The sequence below is a fragment of the Ammospiza caudacuta genome, chromosome 14 (assembly GCF_027887145.1).
Source record: "Ammospiza caudacuta isolate bAmmCau1 chromosome 14, bAmmCau1.pri, whole genome shotgun sequence".
NCBI classification, from domain to species: domain Eukaryota; kingdom Metazoa; phylum Chordata; class Aves; order Passeriformes; family Passerellidae; genus Ammospiza; species Ammospiza caudacuta.
Window position 1 is genome coordinate 10632159 of NC_080606.1, and position 17796 is coordinate 10649954.

The following is a 17796-nucleotide window of genomic DNA, read 5'->3' on the forward strand; positions in this document are numbered from 1 at the left end:
TTCTCATCATAATCATGCACTTATCATCTGAGGTTACAAACTCCCAAAGAATTGTTAAAAGCATATCAGGTCCATCACTGATAGGTTACAATAAATACCTTTAATGGTGAGTTTTTGGCTTCAGGGAATTCCCTTTCATCAAGCCTCATCCAGCGCTGTAGAAACTGTTGAACCATTGGATTTTCATTATTAACAATCTGGAATCCAGTTATGTTGGCACCTCCATGCATTACTTTCTCCAGAACAATGTCTGTGAAACCCTGGGAGGACACATGTAGAAAAACAAAGAATCACTGTCATCCAAAGTCACTTCCCTTTGGTTCACTTTTACCTGCTACAAGTGCAGCGCAAAGGATACTGCCTAATGTCCCTCTTCTTAGCTAAAAATATTCCACCAAGGAGACAAATACTATCACAATTAGAATTTTGATAGTGGCATAGAGTAGAATTTAAAACATCTTCTTGTTTGTTGCAATAGAAAACTTCCTTTTTGGGATGTGGCAATGTGGTAGGTAATATTTGCCAGTCAGAAAAAAAACAGCAGGGGAACTTGAAGTACCATTTCCTCTTTTGTCCTAATCATGGTGAAAACTGGTCAAGGACCTCAAATCCCATTTGTACAGCAAGGTGACTGCAAAGGTTCAGGGCTGGGAAAGAAAACCACTCCATCTCTTGCCAGGCAGTTCTCCATCACAGCACCACTCAGCATGTCACGTGCACACGGAACGGGATGATTCTCTCCCACTTTGTTGTTATTTATACCTGAGGCAGTAAATTGGAGTCTTTTTGATTAGTATGACTTGATTGCAGTCATGTTTATTTGAATGTCAATGGTTACACATACTAAAAGGCAACCCAGAATAAGAACCTCTGTATTTCTATGCACGAGCTAATCAGTGAGACCACGTCTGCTTCTTATAATGCAAAATGATGCATCTTAAAGTCATACAGTACTTATACTAAATAAGGATATTTAAAAATTTGTCTTTTCTGCATTAATCACACCAAAACAAGGATACAGAGAATCTTTGAGTAATTAGGATTGCCAACTAGAAAGTGAGAGTTTTGGAAAAACTCACATTTTTCTACTTCCAGTAGGCACAGAACCTAAAAATGACTCTTCCTGCAGGATGAATTACAATACAAGACTTTTTGTAAGGAATTTAAGTAGATGGTGTTTCAAAAGCATCACAAACATTCCTGAAAGTCAATCCTATTCTCCAGAAGAAGCTCTGATACAGATAGAAATGTATAGCCTCTTCCTGGTAGATCAGCACCTACACAGGCACAACCCTACACTCTGAAATACAAAAGAAAGGCTAAACAGCCTTGGTGGTTTACTTGATAGAATTGTTCTAATTTGCAGCTTTTTACCACTTATACATGCATGTTTATACAGAAACATGCTACAATTATTTTTCCTAGAGTGCTTAAATTCAAAATATGTTTCTAGGAAATTACAGTCACAATTTATGAGGACAGAAACATCCAATTTGTGAGGATAGAAATTACTGGAAAATATATAGTTAAATTATTACTTTAAAATTAGTAGAGGACATGACATTTTCTGTCATAAGAAACTGAGTAGAGATGACATACCAGTTATACTATTTACTGAAGCAATTTCTCAAAATCCAAGTACTCATCCATGCATTTCCACTTCCTGATTAAAGTTTTCATAACCTGAACAGAATATTTTACCCTCTAAAATGCAGCTATACTTTCCATGAAGAAAAGTTCTTACCAGGTTAGCTAACATGTAGTGATAGCCTCTAGAGTGTTTTCCGAGTATTACTACCTGTGTGGAGAAAAACATTACAGATTATTCAGCTGTAAGAAGATGACAATTAGTGGAAAAGACACAGAGAATGAACATTTTGATAAAATTCTATGTTCAATCCATGGGCAGCATAAATATTGCAGATTTGTGGCATTACAGACAAGATATAGTCCTTTATGTTTTTCAAACACATGGGCACAGTACAACAAAGAGTAACTCACAAGGCTGGGAAGATTCTGCTTGCAGAGATGACCTTACCTGGCAAATTCACTCTTGTGGTCAGTGTCCTCCCTGCTGACCAGGTTAATTTTAGTTATCAGTTCAAGTATTTCTGCTCTGAAATGAGGTAGCACTGTATCTGCCCACAGTAAACTCCTGTTTACTTTGTTCCTTGTTTGTGGAGTGTAGGAGAGGTGCAGGACACAGCCCAGCCTGTCACTGTGTTAACCTGTACCAGCACAGCAGGGCTGGGCAGGCTCCAAGCTGAACAGGGAGCTCCCTACAAGAATCCCAGCCAAGCCTTTTCATGTATGAATGTCTAAAGTTAAATTCCCAAAGTTATAAGCAGTGACCTTCATTGCCTTTTGACAGGTTCCAAAGGGCCTGAAAACCTGTCATTTCTGGTGCATCTAAATGGATACATCTGACCTTACAATGTTTTGTCAAAATTGCCACTAAATGTTATGTTGCACATTCCACTAAGCAACATCTCCTGCCCTGGCTGACCTCACTTGGGCATCTCCCTGCACAAACAGTCATTAAATGGAATTGCTAAGGGACAAGAGGGCAGCAGGATGAACTCAGCAGCTGGATTCTCTGAGGGTAACGGGGAACAGTGGAGGCAGCACTGTCTGGCAAGCCTGAACTCTGCCGTCCTGTGTGCTCCCTCACTCCAGGAATCCTGTGCTTTTGTAGAAGGAAGGAAAACAAGCACTTCCCATGTCTACACAGAGGGCACCTGGCTCACCAGCAATGCCACTTGTGCAAAACCATGCCCTTGCCTTCAGATTATAACCTCAGAAACATCCATCCAGTCCCACAGCCATCAAATGGAACAACATCCACCAGTATGAATTTAATTTATAATTGTGATGTTTGCATGCATGTCAGGACATAATCCATTCTACCCAGGACTGCTGAGCTAAAACCAGCAAACATAATAATAAACAATTATTATTGCAGTATATGTCCTACAGATGAACCATCTGAAAATCTATACATAACCTTACAAAGTTACTCCATGATCAGAGAAACACACTCCAAACACCACACTTTGAAAGAAAACATAACCATTTAACGTCTTTGCTAAAAACAGATGACATTTGAGTCACTGACTTTAGATATACTGCTGAGCCTGCTCAAGTTCTTGATTAAATTATTAAGTTCCCAATTGCCTCTTTGGGTAGTATTGTCCTTAATAGATGCCATTTCCTTTAAATTCACATTTAATTCTGTAGGAATTTGCATACTTCCAGCGGCCTGAAAATAAACTGTTGTTCAGGTCCTCTTGGGAATTGTATGTACACTCTGTTGGTAGAAAGCATCTGCTTTCCTACACTCACATTTGTTTTCTGTGGAAATGTGCAGGCTTCCTTCAGATCATCTGGTGTGCATGCTATTTGCATACTGAATTCTCTGTACATTTTAATTTCACCTTAAAGGCAGGTTAGAGACAAAAAACTTAAGAACAATAATTGTGGTTTTAACCTTAACAACAAATAAGAAAGATTTTACGTTTCTATGCAGAAATGTGTTTATTTAAGAGAAAAATATCACCACAGATGAAGTCAGAGGCTGTAAGAAAAACATACATGGAACTGCTACAGGCCTCAGGAGCAACACTGCAAATAGGAAATGTAGGACTCATTAGCATAGATCAGACTCAACTTTCATCTTATCTGTTGTCATGTCTTCAAAATGACCCTGTTTATTAGTCCAACATACTACAGCCAAGCTGTAATTCATAAAGCATCTTTCAGAAGTGACCTGACAGCATTTCTATTCATACAATCGACCACATCGGCTCATAACTATTGAACTGGATCTTAACAATGTGTTTAAAATTCACAACACACTACACAGCTGTCCTAAATCTTAACAAGTACAAGTCTCCTCCTCCCTCACTTTCCACCCTGCACCAACTGTCCAGCATATTGAAGGGAGCTGCTGGATTAGCAAGCCCTGCAGAAACAATCACAGACATGTGTTACTCCCAGGGGAGCCAAGTGATGGATAAAGCTTTTTTATGAAGAAGGAAAACAGAAGTATAACAGCATAACAGGAGTATAACAAATAAATCTCATCAACTGCTGATATATTGTGAAGCTTATACAGAAAGTGGGATATTGAATAGTGGTGGTGAATAGAAAGCCAGGATTACAGGGCAAGGATTTCACAGAGCTACATGTCTTTCGTAAGTTTGACTTCCAAGACTTAATATTGCTTTCACCTTGACTGAAAGAAAAGCTTATAAGATTTTACACTGAACAAAGGAGAAGAGAAAAAAATAGCTGGAAACTATAATGAATAATTCAGATTTCTGATCCCACATGATTCTTGCTTTGTAGATAAAAAGATCATAATGTCAGGTTTGATATAGATTCAAATAAAGTTTGTATTTTTAATTAACTCTTTGGATGTTCCCAATTAATTAAGAGAACATCTAGAGGGAGCATAACTAAAATGTATCTGCTTTCAAAATAAAAGTAAAACCTGCTGGTCAGCAGCAGGCTTACTTGAAGTACAGACCTATATGCCTGATTGGCAAATTAAATCACCATTGGCAATTTTACTTTTCCTTCTGCCTAGGGGAGTTATTTTTTAAATGCAAGCATAAAGACAATTTTGTTTCCACTGCATCAGTCATCATTATAACAAATAACCAACTACAAATTTTTTGCCTTTTCAGATTTTTCCTAAAATGTTGGAAGATAGCACTAAAGCTATTAACTGGCTAATATTAAGTTGGTATGAACCACTGTAGTATTTCTAAAGCAATAGTGGCAATTCTCTCATGAGGACACCCATGTTTTTGCTGCACTGGTGAGCTCAGAATTGTCACAGCTCTTCAGATGCAGCCTCACCACTGCAGAGTAAAAGGGAAGGGTCCCTTTAGTGACCTGCTGACCATGCTAATCCAGTGCAGCCCAGGATGCTGTTGGCCTTTGCTGTGACAGGACAGGGCTGGCTTGTGGTCAGCTCAACTGCCAGGAGCCCAAGATCCTTCTTTGCAGAGCTGCTTTCCAGCCAGGAAGCCTCTACCCAGTCTGTACTGGTGCATGGGGTTGTTCTTTTTCAGGTGCAGGGCTTTGCACTTCCCTTTGTGAGGTTCCATTCTTCTCACTTCATCAGCCTGTCAAGTATTGTAGCACAACCACTTGGTGTACTGTATCACTCCTCTTATTTTGGTATCATCTGCAAACTTGCTGAGACTGCACTCCATCCCACAACCTTCAGATCCCTCAGAGAGATGTTAAACAGGATTAGCCTCAGTACCCTCAGGGTACCCCAAACAGTAACTAACCTCCAGCTGGCCTCTGTGTTGCTGATCACAACCCTCTAAGCCCAGCAGTTCAGTCATTTTTAAATCCACCTTTCTGCCTCTGTGGGCTTTAATTTCAAAAAGGCATTGAAAAATACAAGCTAAGAGGATATGCTTGCACTTTTACTGAGAGAAGGAGCTATGATGAATTTGGCAGCACTGAAAGGAAAACTATCATGTCCAATTGTTACCTGTAAGGAGCATATCTTTCCTACACTTGAATCCACTGAATCTGGTCAGTTTAGTCTGACCAGGATGTCAGACCAAAGGACATATCATCCTTTATTTACAAATGAGAAAAGAAATAAAAAAACTAGATCACAAAAGTACAGATTACCTCATCTACAGCTCAAACCCACAATATTTTATGAGTCTATTAGATCTTCCCATAACATAAAATACCGATGCTGACAGGCAGTATTGCCACAAAGAAGGTCTGAAAATTTTTACTATGCTTTTCATACCTGACAAGTGGCAGAAATATGCCACTTTAATGGAATGACAGGCAGAGATCTGACCTGCTGTAATGTGTCTTTCCATTTTCACCATATCTGGGAACAATGAGGCAGTGTTAACTCTAGAGCTCTTCTTTCCTCTGTTTTAGTAAGACAGTAGTAAGCAAAATGAAATTTCCCATAGGATCAGAGTTAAAAAGTGTTTTTGTTGAGGCTATTTATACATTAATTTGGGTTCCATTGTCACAAAAAGCCTACACTTAAAAAAGAATCTACTGTTTTTCAGTAGATTCTTTTACAGAAGTGTACATGCACATTTCTGAAGACAGGAGAACTTAGCTATCCCTGGTTAGACAATAATGAGCCTTTACACCTCACTATAGAAATATAATTATGACACCTTTGCCTTCAAAGCAGTGAGCAAATGTCAGAAGTCATCACACAACTCTTTCTTTCCCACAGCAAACAAACAAAGCTGATAAATGGACTCAGGGATAAAAAAATTTTAACAGCATCATCAGGATGAGCTCTCAGTGCTGACTGCACTTCATGGGAACAGAGGGATATCAAGCATAGCAACAACAGTCTGGCAAGCCCAAATTGTTGTGGAGCACACTGTCTTCTGACCTGGCTAGCAGGTCAGGTGTTTTCTACCTCCTAGCCCTATTGAAAGCATTTATGTTCTGAGGATGGAGTTACTTGAAGCTCATCTCAGACCTGAGCAGCTCCTGCCTCTACATTGACTGAATGACTGAAAAGCTGTGATGCAGCACCCTACTGAATCAGCTCATTTGTCTTCAGGACAAAATGAAAAAAGGAGAGCAACAGAGTATCAGGGTGACCATCCAGTTAGTTTAATAGAAACTGAAGGCAAGGCCCAAGAAGTTGTCAGGATGTTAGCAAGATGTTTAACCTCTCTTGAGTGCCATCTGCAAGTTCTGCATCTCAGCTCTGTTGCTACCCCTCAGCAAAAGGAGGAACTGCCCATGGGGTCTGCAGCTCTCTGCCTCAGTGCACTACAAACAGCAATGCAGGAGTCACCCCTAGAGTGTCAGTGACCATGTGAGCAATGGACAGTAGTAAATCATCATTGCTCACTGTGTTTGCTCTGCACAGGTCACCCCTTGTCACATAAACTTTCCAGACAGGAGTAGGAAAAACGGTAGGAGAACAGAAAAGAAAACTTCTCTTGTGGGAACAGGACTTTCCTCATCTAACCAGATACCACAGTAAAAATAAGATTCCTTGTAACCCCAGTAGCTCAATTTTACTGTAAGCTGGCAGAGCCCACTCACCTATTTTCCAATTTACACAGAAGCCTCTGAAGGAAGACCAAATTCCCTTTGAGGATTATAAACACTAGACAAGGTTCAATCTTCTCTCAGTATATTTATAAAAAAGGGCTTTTTTGAGTCATGATTTTGACTCTATCACATCAACACCACCAGTGCCAATATATGAGGTTCCACAGGAACCACAATCTCATGGGGACAAAAGATACATCTCAGCTGCTGGTGGTCTGTCACTGCCAAACAAGTGGTGCCTGCCCTGCCTTTAATTCTGCAGAGACAAAACCATTTCCACATTCTGCAGGAGCTGCTTCCTTCACACAAAGGGTCAAAACCTTGTGACTGTAACTGTAGTGCAAACCCAGGGAAGGCAATTTATCTCTTCACTTGGTATTAATGGGACAGGAATCTGGCCACCAGGGATAGTGATGCTGTAAAATATGCAGTAAACAATGATTTCATTTATATGAAGAATGAGTACTATATTAAATTTGAGTTAAACATTAAATGAAGAATGTGTTAAATATTAAGATGAAGATTCCACACGCATATTATTTGTTGCAGATAAAAAACAACTGAATATATATTTGAGATTAATTCATCCACCATTTCAAAGCCTTCCTGCCCTTTAGAGAATGTCACAAATCCACACAGTCCCAATTGATGTATTTTGTATTTTTGTGCAGTACGTGGACCTAAGAATTTCACTTCCGTGCTACTGCCATCTTATGCATTTGTGACTACATTTTATAACCAAATCCTCACTTTTCTCTACAGCACAATATCAAGATCATTTGTTTGGGCATATAAAACATTCTTCAAACAGCTTTTGGCTGTTCTGCAGCGAATCTCTCACGGGAGATCCTCTCCTAGAGAACCGGAATCTCCTGGAAGGAGAGGACAAAGATGTGCTTGGAGGAAGCAGGGAAATGATGCCTCTGAAGCACTTCATTAGGTTTTCCCCCTCTGGCCCCCTTGTGTCCTTCCTTGCCTTGCCTCTCTCCTCCATGACAGTCACATCAAGAGTGAAATTCTGCTTTTAGGCCATCTCCAGAGAGATGGTGGTTGTACATGTTAGTCCTTGGAGGGTAATGAAATGCAACATCTGAAAGATGTGTGGTGCTCCATTCTCCCTCCATATGGCTACAACTTCTTTTTCCATAACTAATCTGACATTTGCTGATTGAAGACTGTGTTGTGGAACACATTTTATGCACATTTAATTTGTGCATGAAAGGTTACATTAGAAATTATTTCAGAAAAAAAGTACAAACTGCAACATTGGTTCTGAGGGCGTGATACTTTCCCCTAATTTCTTTCATTGTGCTGACAAAATCTTCTGTGCCCTGAAAAAATTTTCTTAAACTCATTTTCCTTGATATGACTTAGCAATATTGTCACATTAATTGATCTGTTGGCACAATTATTGTTAAAGGACATATTGGACTGCAAAACATTGGATCAGAGCACACAGAGATGAAGAGTTTTATGATCTCTGGTAACTGCTATTCTTAATCACAATTATCTACTCTTAAACAGAATAAAATTCATGAATAAACTTTCTATCAAAATTTCTTCTTTGTTCAGACGGACAAAACCAGTGTTATATCTCCCAGGATTGCAACTCTCTTCACAATTCACATCCTTCAGTACAAAGACCTTCATGTCAAAAATAATCAAAACTTAAACTACCTTTCATCACTTGAAGCTAGTTCACTAAAAACAAGATCACATACAAAGGGCTGTTACAACCAAAACAAAAATTTTTTGTGCTATGTAAGAAGGATACTCAAAATTGCTGAGAACTTTCCCCATTATTTTGCCAAGATACCTTCATGAAAAGATACTTGTTCCCAGACAGCTTCTTTGAAGAGATGTGTCATAAAATTTTTAAATAGTGAATTCTTTAGATTCTTAAGTAAGGGTAATGAACTAAAAATACAGTTGTGCTCTGGAGGAGTTTTTTTGCAGCTGTATTTATGGGAAGCAAATGAGTTATTACATATGCTACTCTGCAGCAATGGTTTTCACACACAGGTAATTTTAAGGAGATAATATTTAAATTAGCTATGCTGTTCTAGTATATTTTTGAGAAATATTCTCCTTTGAGAAATGATCATGAAAGATGATTTACCATTCAAGGAAATACCAGTACTTTTTCAAGCCTCTGTAAAATCCTAGGTTCTTCTGAAATTTAAATTTCACCTAAAATTTCCCATGGAGGCTTCAGATATCACAGAAATCACAGATAAGTTGCTTTCCAAGCAACACTCCTAGTTACATTTTCTTCAATCTATAATGCATTCAGCTCCAGTCCCGTGTAACATGGTCTCACCATCCCCATTTTCAGCTTCCCATGCCCTCTCTTTCCTTTTGCTGCCCCCTTGCTCCCCAGCAGCTCTTGCAGACCCACAAGTCCATGTCAGGTAGATCAAAACCACCACTACCAAAGCTGACTTGTAGCTTAGTGTGCCTCCCTAAATTTCACAACACCTCAAGTCACTTTCACAAAGATTGCTAATAATAGTAATATTACATTTATTCCCAGTTGTCCAAACCTTCAGCAGAAGCCAGCACTGTCCCTCAATTTAATGGTGCATCCACATCACTAATAGGCAGCTCTTTAGTGCCCTTTGGACCATGTGCCCAAACCCTGTGGCACACGAGACACCCAACTGTCCCTTGTGGCATCAGTTCCATGAAACTGTACATCCAACACCCTTGCAATCACAGACACACATAAACAATGCTCATTTCTTCTTTTCATATCCCACAGCATAAACTTCTTCAGTCTTAGCTGCTCAAAATATAAAAGGATCTATATTCACTGGGGGAAGAAAGGAAGAAATTAGGTAAACTGAGTCATACAGTTTTCATTTTAAAAACACACACATTTCTCATTTTCTCTGTACTTCCCATCAGCATGTCAGAGTAAAACCCCAGTGTTATTCCCTGGAATTGGACAAGAGTCCTTGGAAAAAGAATTCTGCTTATATAAACTATTACTGCATGTCAGGATCACTTCAAACTATTATTTGGATATAACCCAGAAGTGTCGCAGTAATTCAGTCCCAGTGCTCACACGAGAATTTTTTGGAAGGGGTTCTGTACTGCAGAGCACTGCTTTCAAGCAGACCAAAAATACTGAATAGTAGCCATTCTTTTTTTTTTCCCCCCTTTTTAAGCATTTCCTTTCCTTTTCAAATGCCCTACAAAATTTAGAAAAAATAGTGCAATCTCCTCTAGGAAAGACAAGGTTACTTTTTCTTATTTTTTATTATAAATAGCATTTTACTGTGACTGGAATTGCACTCAATTTGCTTTTTTCAATGCTTTCAAAGAGTCTGAAAGGTTTATTCTGCTTCACTATTAGCAGCACTCTGCAGTATTCCCATATAACTTGGTGCATAAACCATGAACTGAAAAAGATTATGAAGGGTTAATTTATTTTTATTAGATTTTTATGCAGCAGGGCAGTCTGTTTTACTCATATGAGGTAACAGAGATACAGCAATATTCTTCTTTTCTGATTCTTTACATGCATTTTCCCAGGACAGAAGATATTTAAGGTATTTTTAAAGTGTCTATGTATATTGTTGATAATTTTATTTATTACACATTTTGGAAGACAGAGCTTCCAATAATACATTCACCATTATACCTCTGCATGCATGCCTATGGTGTGACACGAACAAATTTAATTTAGTAACATGGGCTTTTTTAAGCCATGGAACATTAGTTTTCTCTAAAATTATTACACTGCTTTCCAGCTCACTGGCTGGATTCTGTGGGGTAAGTTTGTATTTGAGTTGAGTTGATTGATAGGGCCTGATTCTCTATAAAAATAATCCAAGCTCCCCCTGACGTCTTAAATCTGCTCCCCAGAGGCAGGTGGAATTGCACAGCTAAGAGGGGACAAGAGACAGGAATCCCCTATGAATGTGCAATTCCAGCAGTGAGAGGCTGGACTGGGATGTGCTCTGCCATAGAATGCCTGACCCAAACCCAGCTGGAGCCTGCAGCAAACACAGCCCAGCCCTGCATCCCAGCTCTGGAGCTCACTTCTGGGGATGTCTCCCCACAAGACTGTAGCTATGAACTCCCAGGGTGTTCCAGACTGCACCACCAGCACATGGGCTCAAAAAGCCCAGGGGAGTGGCCCCCATTCTGAAAATCTGAACTGCACTGTAACTGTGCTCTATATGAGATGCACTTGGGAACACCTTGGTCCACGAGGGGCCCTGGAAAGCCCCAGTGTCTCTCCTCCTCCCCCAGATACATGATCCATATCACACTGAAGCAATTAATCCCAGCTTAGTGAGCTGTGAACAAAAGACACATGCTCTTGTGCAGCTTTTCTTTTACTTCTTTCCTTGTAAATGAACTGATGAGACACCAGAACTATCGTGCTGTCTCTGGTGATGTACAAGGCCTGTTTGCACAGTGGTACTGTGCTATTACTATTCATTTTGATAGTGTGTTTCCTTCCTCTCCCTGCAGTTGGTTCATCTGAATTGTCGCCAAGATGGTTGGTTGCCCTGGAAACTAATTAAGGAAAGGCTTTGGTTAGAAGCAGAGTTTCAAGCATTAAACTATTTGAGAGACAGATGCAGAAATTAAGGTAATGTCTGCTAAGATGAAAGGGCTTATCCTTTATGTATAAGGAGAAAGAACTACATTTAAATGCCAGGACTGAAACAAAGCAACTTATATACAAACTGATTTTTAAAGCCTGGAGGAGATGACTGAGTGAGTGGTTTGAAAATCAGTCAGGAGCTTAGAAGAGGTGACAAAGATTCCCAACGCTATTAGAGAGGGAGAGATGTACAAATAGAGAAAGACAAAAACTTGGGGAATCACATGTTGAACAAATTATAGCCAGCTCTCCCTTTCCCTCAAATACTGTGTCTTAAAAATGCTTCTTGTGAATGCTGTTTTTGAAAAATATCTGTAGAACTAATTAAAGACCAAATCCCGTCCTCCAGTTCAGGTATGGCACAAGAATCACCTATGAGTCCATGTGCTCCCAAAGCTCACCAAATGCAACAGCTGGGAAAGGTGAGGGCCAATGGCCCTCAGGACCTCTGAGGGTCCACAAGGGGTAACAACCTGAGCAGCTCAGACAGTGTGGACACAGGCTCAGCAGTGAGCAGGACCCTCAGAGGGCTCAGGGCAAACACATGCACCATTTCTGTGCATGAAAAGCTGCACAGAAAGGTGAGCTGTGCAGCAATTTGAGCTTTTACAGCTACCTATTAACTGAAGTTCAAAGCAAATACAATCTCTGTATGAGCACAGTGATATCAATTTAAATATCTTCAGGATAGTGGTTGACTCTGTACTTGCAACTGCATAACTAAACAAAGATTTTGGTTCTCTGTACATTCAATGGCAATGCAGAGGTTGCCATGTAAGTATGACTGTAACAGCATAACAGAATACTACAAATATTGTGGTAAAAAAAGACAAAGTATTAAAAGCAGATGCATGTTTGTGCATCGGTGTGCACATTAATATCCCATAAATTATCATAAAACATAAAATGAGCAACTGCTACAATCACAGAAAAATAAAAACTAAAGGTGACTTCAGGTTCATACACCACTGGCACAAGAAACAATAGTTGCTTGGCAGCAAACTTCCACATTCACAGTGAGATGTTTCTGGATTAATTATTATTACTACAGATCAGATACATTTAAAACTGTTATTTAATGCCTTTTGAACACTTTTAAGCTTTGTGTGCCATTACTTCAATCATTTTGCAGGATGACTAATAATGCTCTGATAAATTCCTGTCATTTAGAACCTGGCTTGTTTTATGAAATCTGGATGATGGCGTTGGAGAGACATTCCTTTTTACAAGCTAGAAATCCTTTCCTCAGGTATGTGTGAAATGAGCTGTGTGTGGGGCAATTAACCCAAGATGTTACTCTCTCTGCTTTAGCAATTCATCTCCTGCCCTTTATGAGTTTCTGCTGACAGGAGCAGGCCCTTTAAGGCAGATACAGCTGTCACTTTTGACATATCCCATTCTTACTCTTCTGCTGGCCACCTCCTGAGGGTGCCTGACCTAAGTAATTCCCCTTTCCTCCCCATGTGCCCACACGGACTTAGGAGCTACTGAAACTCGCTGGGTGTGAAGGGAAAGAAGTGACCTTTCATTCTCCTTTACATCCTGGTTTCAACAATACTCATGGGTATCTAATGAAGAAGTGTCCTAAATTTTAAGTTTCTAGTTCATTGGAAATGTAAATATGAACTGTACCAGTTTCAGCGTGATGTTACACAACAGTCTACAGAGCAGATACTCTCTTGGAGCTTCAGCTGAACCCCACAGTTCCAGACAGAGGATAAAATCAGCCTGTGACACAGCTGTGGCCCTGAGCCCTGGAGAAGGTGACAGGCACACTGCTCTGGAGGGGCTGCTCTGAGCAGTGCAGTGCCTTCAGAGGACATGGCATTGCTGGGCTTCAAAAGCAAAGCAGCAGCTGAAGCTACTCATAGCTTTGCTTCAAGTGACCCTCTGGATTTGTAGGCAATTGTATTTTAAACTGCCATGGAGAACACAGGCAAACCCCCCCAGACCATCTGTTTATAATGGAACACATAAAGCAGGAAGTTTACATGACAGTGGTCTTGAATTTTTTCAATTACAGTTTTCACTATTGTTATTTTTAATGATTGTTCATCAACCCAATACTGCAGTTCTGTGTTAATTCTTATGACACCCTAGATGTGAGAGCTGCTGTGCAGTGAGCTCACTCTGAGATCTGAGCAGCTCTGCAGGGAGATGCAGCTGGGGCTGTACTGAAAACCTGCACATCTAATCTCAGAATTTCAGACTAGAAGGTCGTCAGTCAGCGTGAGCACAGGACAGAGTTCAGGCAATCAGATTACCCTTAATCCCAGAGAGGCTTCACTTTAAGTTGTCTTTGACTGGCTGTCATTGTAAAACTTTGGGGACTGCATTCTCTACTGTAATATTGCTTTTGCTTTGTGAGATGCCTTCACTTAATACAGACACTGCCTTGGAGCCTAACCTTCATGACTAAGTTTGGAGATAGCAACCTTTTGATAAAAGCATGCGGGCTCTGGAATAAACAGGTCTTTTGTAAAGTTTCACCATTTTGATTCTGAATGGAGTTTCTTCCTCCTTGTTTGCCCTCAGGAGATTTTCTTCTAAGTGGACATAAAGCCACTCTGGTCTGAAATACAGCTTATTATCCTGGGAATAAGAAAAACATATTTCTTAACTCAAAAACATTTCTCTAAATACATAGTTGAGCAGGCTAAGGCTTACTGTTAGCTCTCAGAAGAAAATGTTCTTGTGTTTATGAGAACAAAATTTTATATCTATCTGTGAAGAAATACAGAATATTTTAGCATCAAGGGACAAGAAGTGTGGGGAGCTTATGAATTTTGCATGATATAAGTGTTGCTATCTGTGTGCCTGAGAGGCCAGTAGATGATTGAATTAGATATAGTTTTGTTGTGCAAGGGGGATATAGACCCACATGCTCAGTGGTTATAGAACTACAGGGCAGGTGAACAAACAGATGGCAATTTACAGAATAACTACTGATTTCTCTGCTTCCCTCTATTCTACAGCTGAAGAGGGTTGGGCAGGGTATCCACCTCCAGGACAAAATATAATCTCATCACAAAATCTTCTGAATGGGGAATGGAAACAAATCAGCCTACAGTATGAAATTTGGCATAAAACAGTTTACTCAGGCAGAGTAGGAGCTGAGGTTCCCTCTTTCCCTGACCTTATATTCACAGCTGGGAAGATCGGGTACCAGACAGCCCTGAGAAGAGAAATACTTCATATGACAGGCCTTGGAAATGTAGGGACATACACACATGTGCCATATGCTAAAGGCATACAGAATACTCAAGGTCACTGACTCACTGGGGGAAGGTACAGAATATTCCAGAATGACCTGAAGTCTCAGAAGAAAATCCCCAGATGTGTAATTGTCTTTGGATGAGCCTGAATTTTTGGAAGAGATATATACCCTGAACTGGTTGAAAAAAGGATCAAAGGAAGAGAAGTGCACACACTGACCAGCCTGATGCAGGAAAAGAGGTCACTCTTGCTGAATCCAAGCACTAACACAAAGCCATGATACATGGCTCCTGGAGCAGAGCACTGACAAGCTTGCTGAATGGGCTGGCCAAGAGCCCAAAAGTCTGATAGCAAACTCAGTGCGTGTGTAGACTGTTTAGTGGTTTACAGTCTGTTTATTTCTGCTATGACTTTTCTTCTTGAATAAGTTCTATTTAAGCCTCTGAAATCCAGGGTCACTGGCAAGGGCCGCTGCTGACTCAGAGTGAAATAGCAGGTGCCACACAGTAGCCACATAAACCCCCTCTCTGGGGGCAGGCAGCGCTCCCAGAAGTTAATAGGAGGGTTGACCTTTGGATTTCTGCTCCTAGGAGGCCAAAAAAGGGACAGGCATGGAGAGGCAGCTGGGTAGAGGCAGGCTGTACCAGCCCCCAAAGGGACACAGTTTGTCCCTCAGTGCTCTGACACAGCAGCTCAGACAGGTAGGATGTCTTGGCTTCCTTTTGTTTTCACTGGGAAAAACAAACCCATCTGCAAATGTGCATCAGCAAGAGGTACCAGGCTCAGATGTTACTGCTTCTCAGCTGAGCAGCCTTCCTAAACTCCACACATAGCACTGAATTGACTTTTTAAACTGCAATAAAACGCTAGATTTGAAATATGCAAATCCAGCCTTATCTCTCCCCTCAATATTATGCTATCAGCAAACACACTTGGCTGAAAAAAAGACAACTCTCCATTCCCTTGAGCAAACTGGATGGATGGATGGATTTAAATATGACACATGTTTGTGAAAACTTTTAACTACTTTATGAGAAGATAACAGGGTAAGCAGAGGAGGTGGAAGGAAAAGCTTACAAACAATAATTGTTCAGCCATCAACCTAGGGTCCATCCACCATTACTGACTTTCCCTGCAGAAACTGAAGTCACTGCTTTTCAGTATCCAATTAAAAAACCTCTGGATATTGTTGACAGAAGATATTTTTAGCATGTACTGTAGAGTTTGGGGAAACCTGGGGACCCCAGCAGCAAATTTTTACTTAACCTATGCTAATCACACTGACAGAAGACCAAATCATATATTTAACAAAATTTAAACTTCATGAGAGTTGAATTTAGAATAGTAGCAGAAGAGTCATCAGTATTTTTGCTACATGGTTTGCTTGGTATACAGCTTTTCTTGTAGGCACTGAAGTGGTTTGGCTTATTTTTCTCTTACTTGGACAACAGAAGAAAAAATGAGAACAAATGTAAATGAAGTCAGATCAAACAAAAGGCCTGCTTCTCATCTCAGCTGAGAGGGGGCCCACAGAGCTCTTTAAGTTTGGCTCAGGAGTGCTCTCCTGCAGCATTTTCAAAAGAGTGGGCTGTGAGCAGGTATGGTGTTTTGCATCTTTTCCAAGAACATGAGCAACCAGAAAAAAAAAAGGAGAAGTTTCTTACACCTTTCAGTATGAATTCCCTTAAAGACAGCACTCACCATATTGCCTAAAAATACAGCTTAAAATGTAATGCTGTGTATTAGCATCACAACCACAGCAGTTGTCAGAGTTAGGGGCCAGCACAGCTTGTGCCCTGTTCCCTTGAGCACCTCCTTCCTTGCTCTGTAAGAAGCAGCTGTGGCACCTGGCTGTCCCCACAGCCTGACCCTCTGTGATACACCTCAAGGCCTGACAGGAACCGAACATTTTGAGAAGGAACACAGTGAATATATTTTTCATGTTTCCCAGGGTTTATGGCACTGAGGTCAGCTTGTTGCTAGTTTACAATACAACATTTCCAAGAGATATGCTAATGCTTCATGAAATTTAAATGTTATTGATCTATTCCATACTATGAACCCACAGTTAAATTTAAAAGGTGGCAGTAATCAGAGGGTTTTTCAGTCTTAGTGCAAGTGAATTCCCACATGCCTGTGAGTAACCAAGCAGCATGGATTTGGTGCCACACCAGCACCAGCTTTACTGTGAGCCCAGGCAGCAGGGAACTGTCCTGTGTCTGCTTCTGACAATTTGTATCTGTTACTGCACCTCTTCAAGCACATTGCACAGCACAACCAGGGGCAGAGGCAGAGTGGGCAATACCCTGGGATGGCCAGAAGGTTTGGCCATTCCTGTGGGGCAAAGCAATCACTGGGAAAGCCATGCAAGAGCAAAACAGTCACTCCAGATGCATCTTGCCCCACAAAGGTGCTCAGACTACATCACCCACAATTTAAGCCCATCAACAGCACTGGCTGTGCAGAGGGGAGGACTTTATGTACCAAAATGTACTAATGAATTGTCTGGACTACCAGCTGAATTTTTCATTAGCAGGATTTCCTTCTGGGAATTCTTTAAGATGATTCTGTGATACTTGACTGGCTTTTTATTTCTAGTTTCATGTTCCACTTAAAAAACTGCACCTGTATTGCAATCATTACAAGTAGCCTTGATTCCAGTAACATTACTGGGGCAGCTGAGGTTCTAGGTTCCTTATCTACTTAAAAAAATTCATTATTAACATTTGGGAAAAAATATCACAGTGATGTTTCCTGGTAGATTACATGTAAGTGCTGCCCCCAACTATGAGCATCAGTGTGACATTTTAATTTTACTAGGTAACTGGCCAGTTGTTGGGATTCACATCTCAAAGGATACTTAATAATCCCTAAAAATA

The 17796-nt window shown here is 40.4% G+C and overlaps 1 protein-coding gene across 2 annotated transcripts in view; it reads right to left on the reverse strand.

The window, feature by feature from the left end:
• GRIA3 (glutamate ionotropic receptor AMPA type subunit 3) overlaps nt 1-17796 on the reverse strand; it is a 140385-nt gene that overhangs the window by 59860 nt on the left and 62729 nt on the right. For both annotated transcript variants that reach the window (XM_058814315.1, XM_058814314.1), the window contains exons 5-6: nt 1745-1798; nt 99-260 (exon numbers count right to left, since the gene is read on the reverse strand). In XM_058814315.1, coding sequence (XP_058670298.1) covers nt 99-260; nt 1745-1798 — 216 coding nt within the window. The remainder of the gene's footprint in view (nt 1-98; nt 261-1744; nt 1799-17796) is intronic.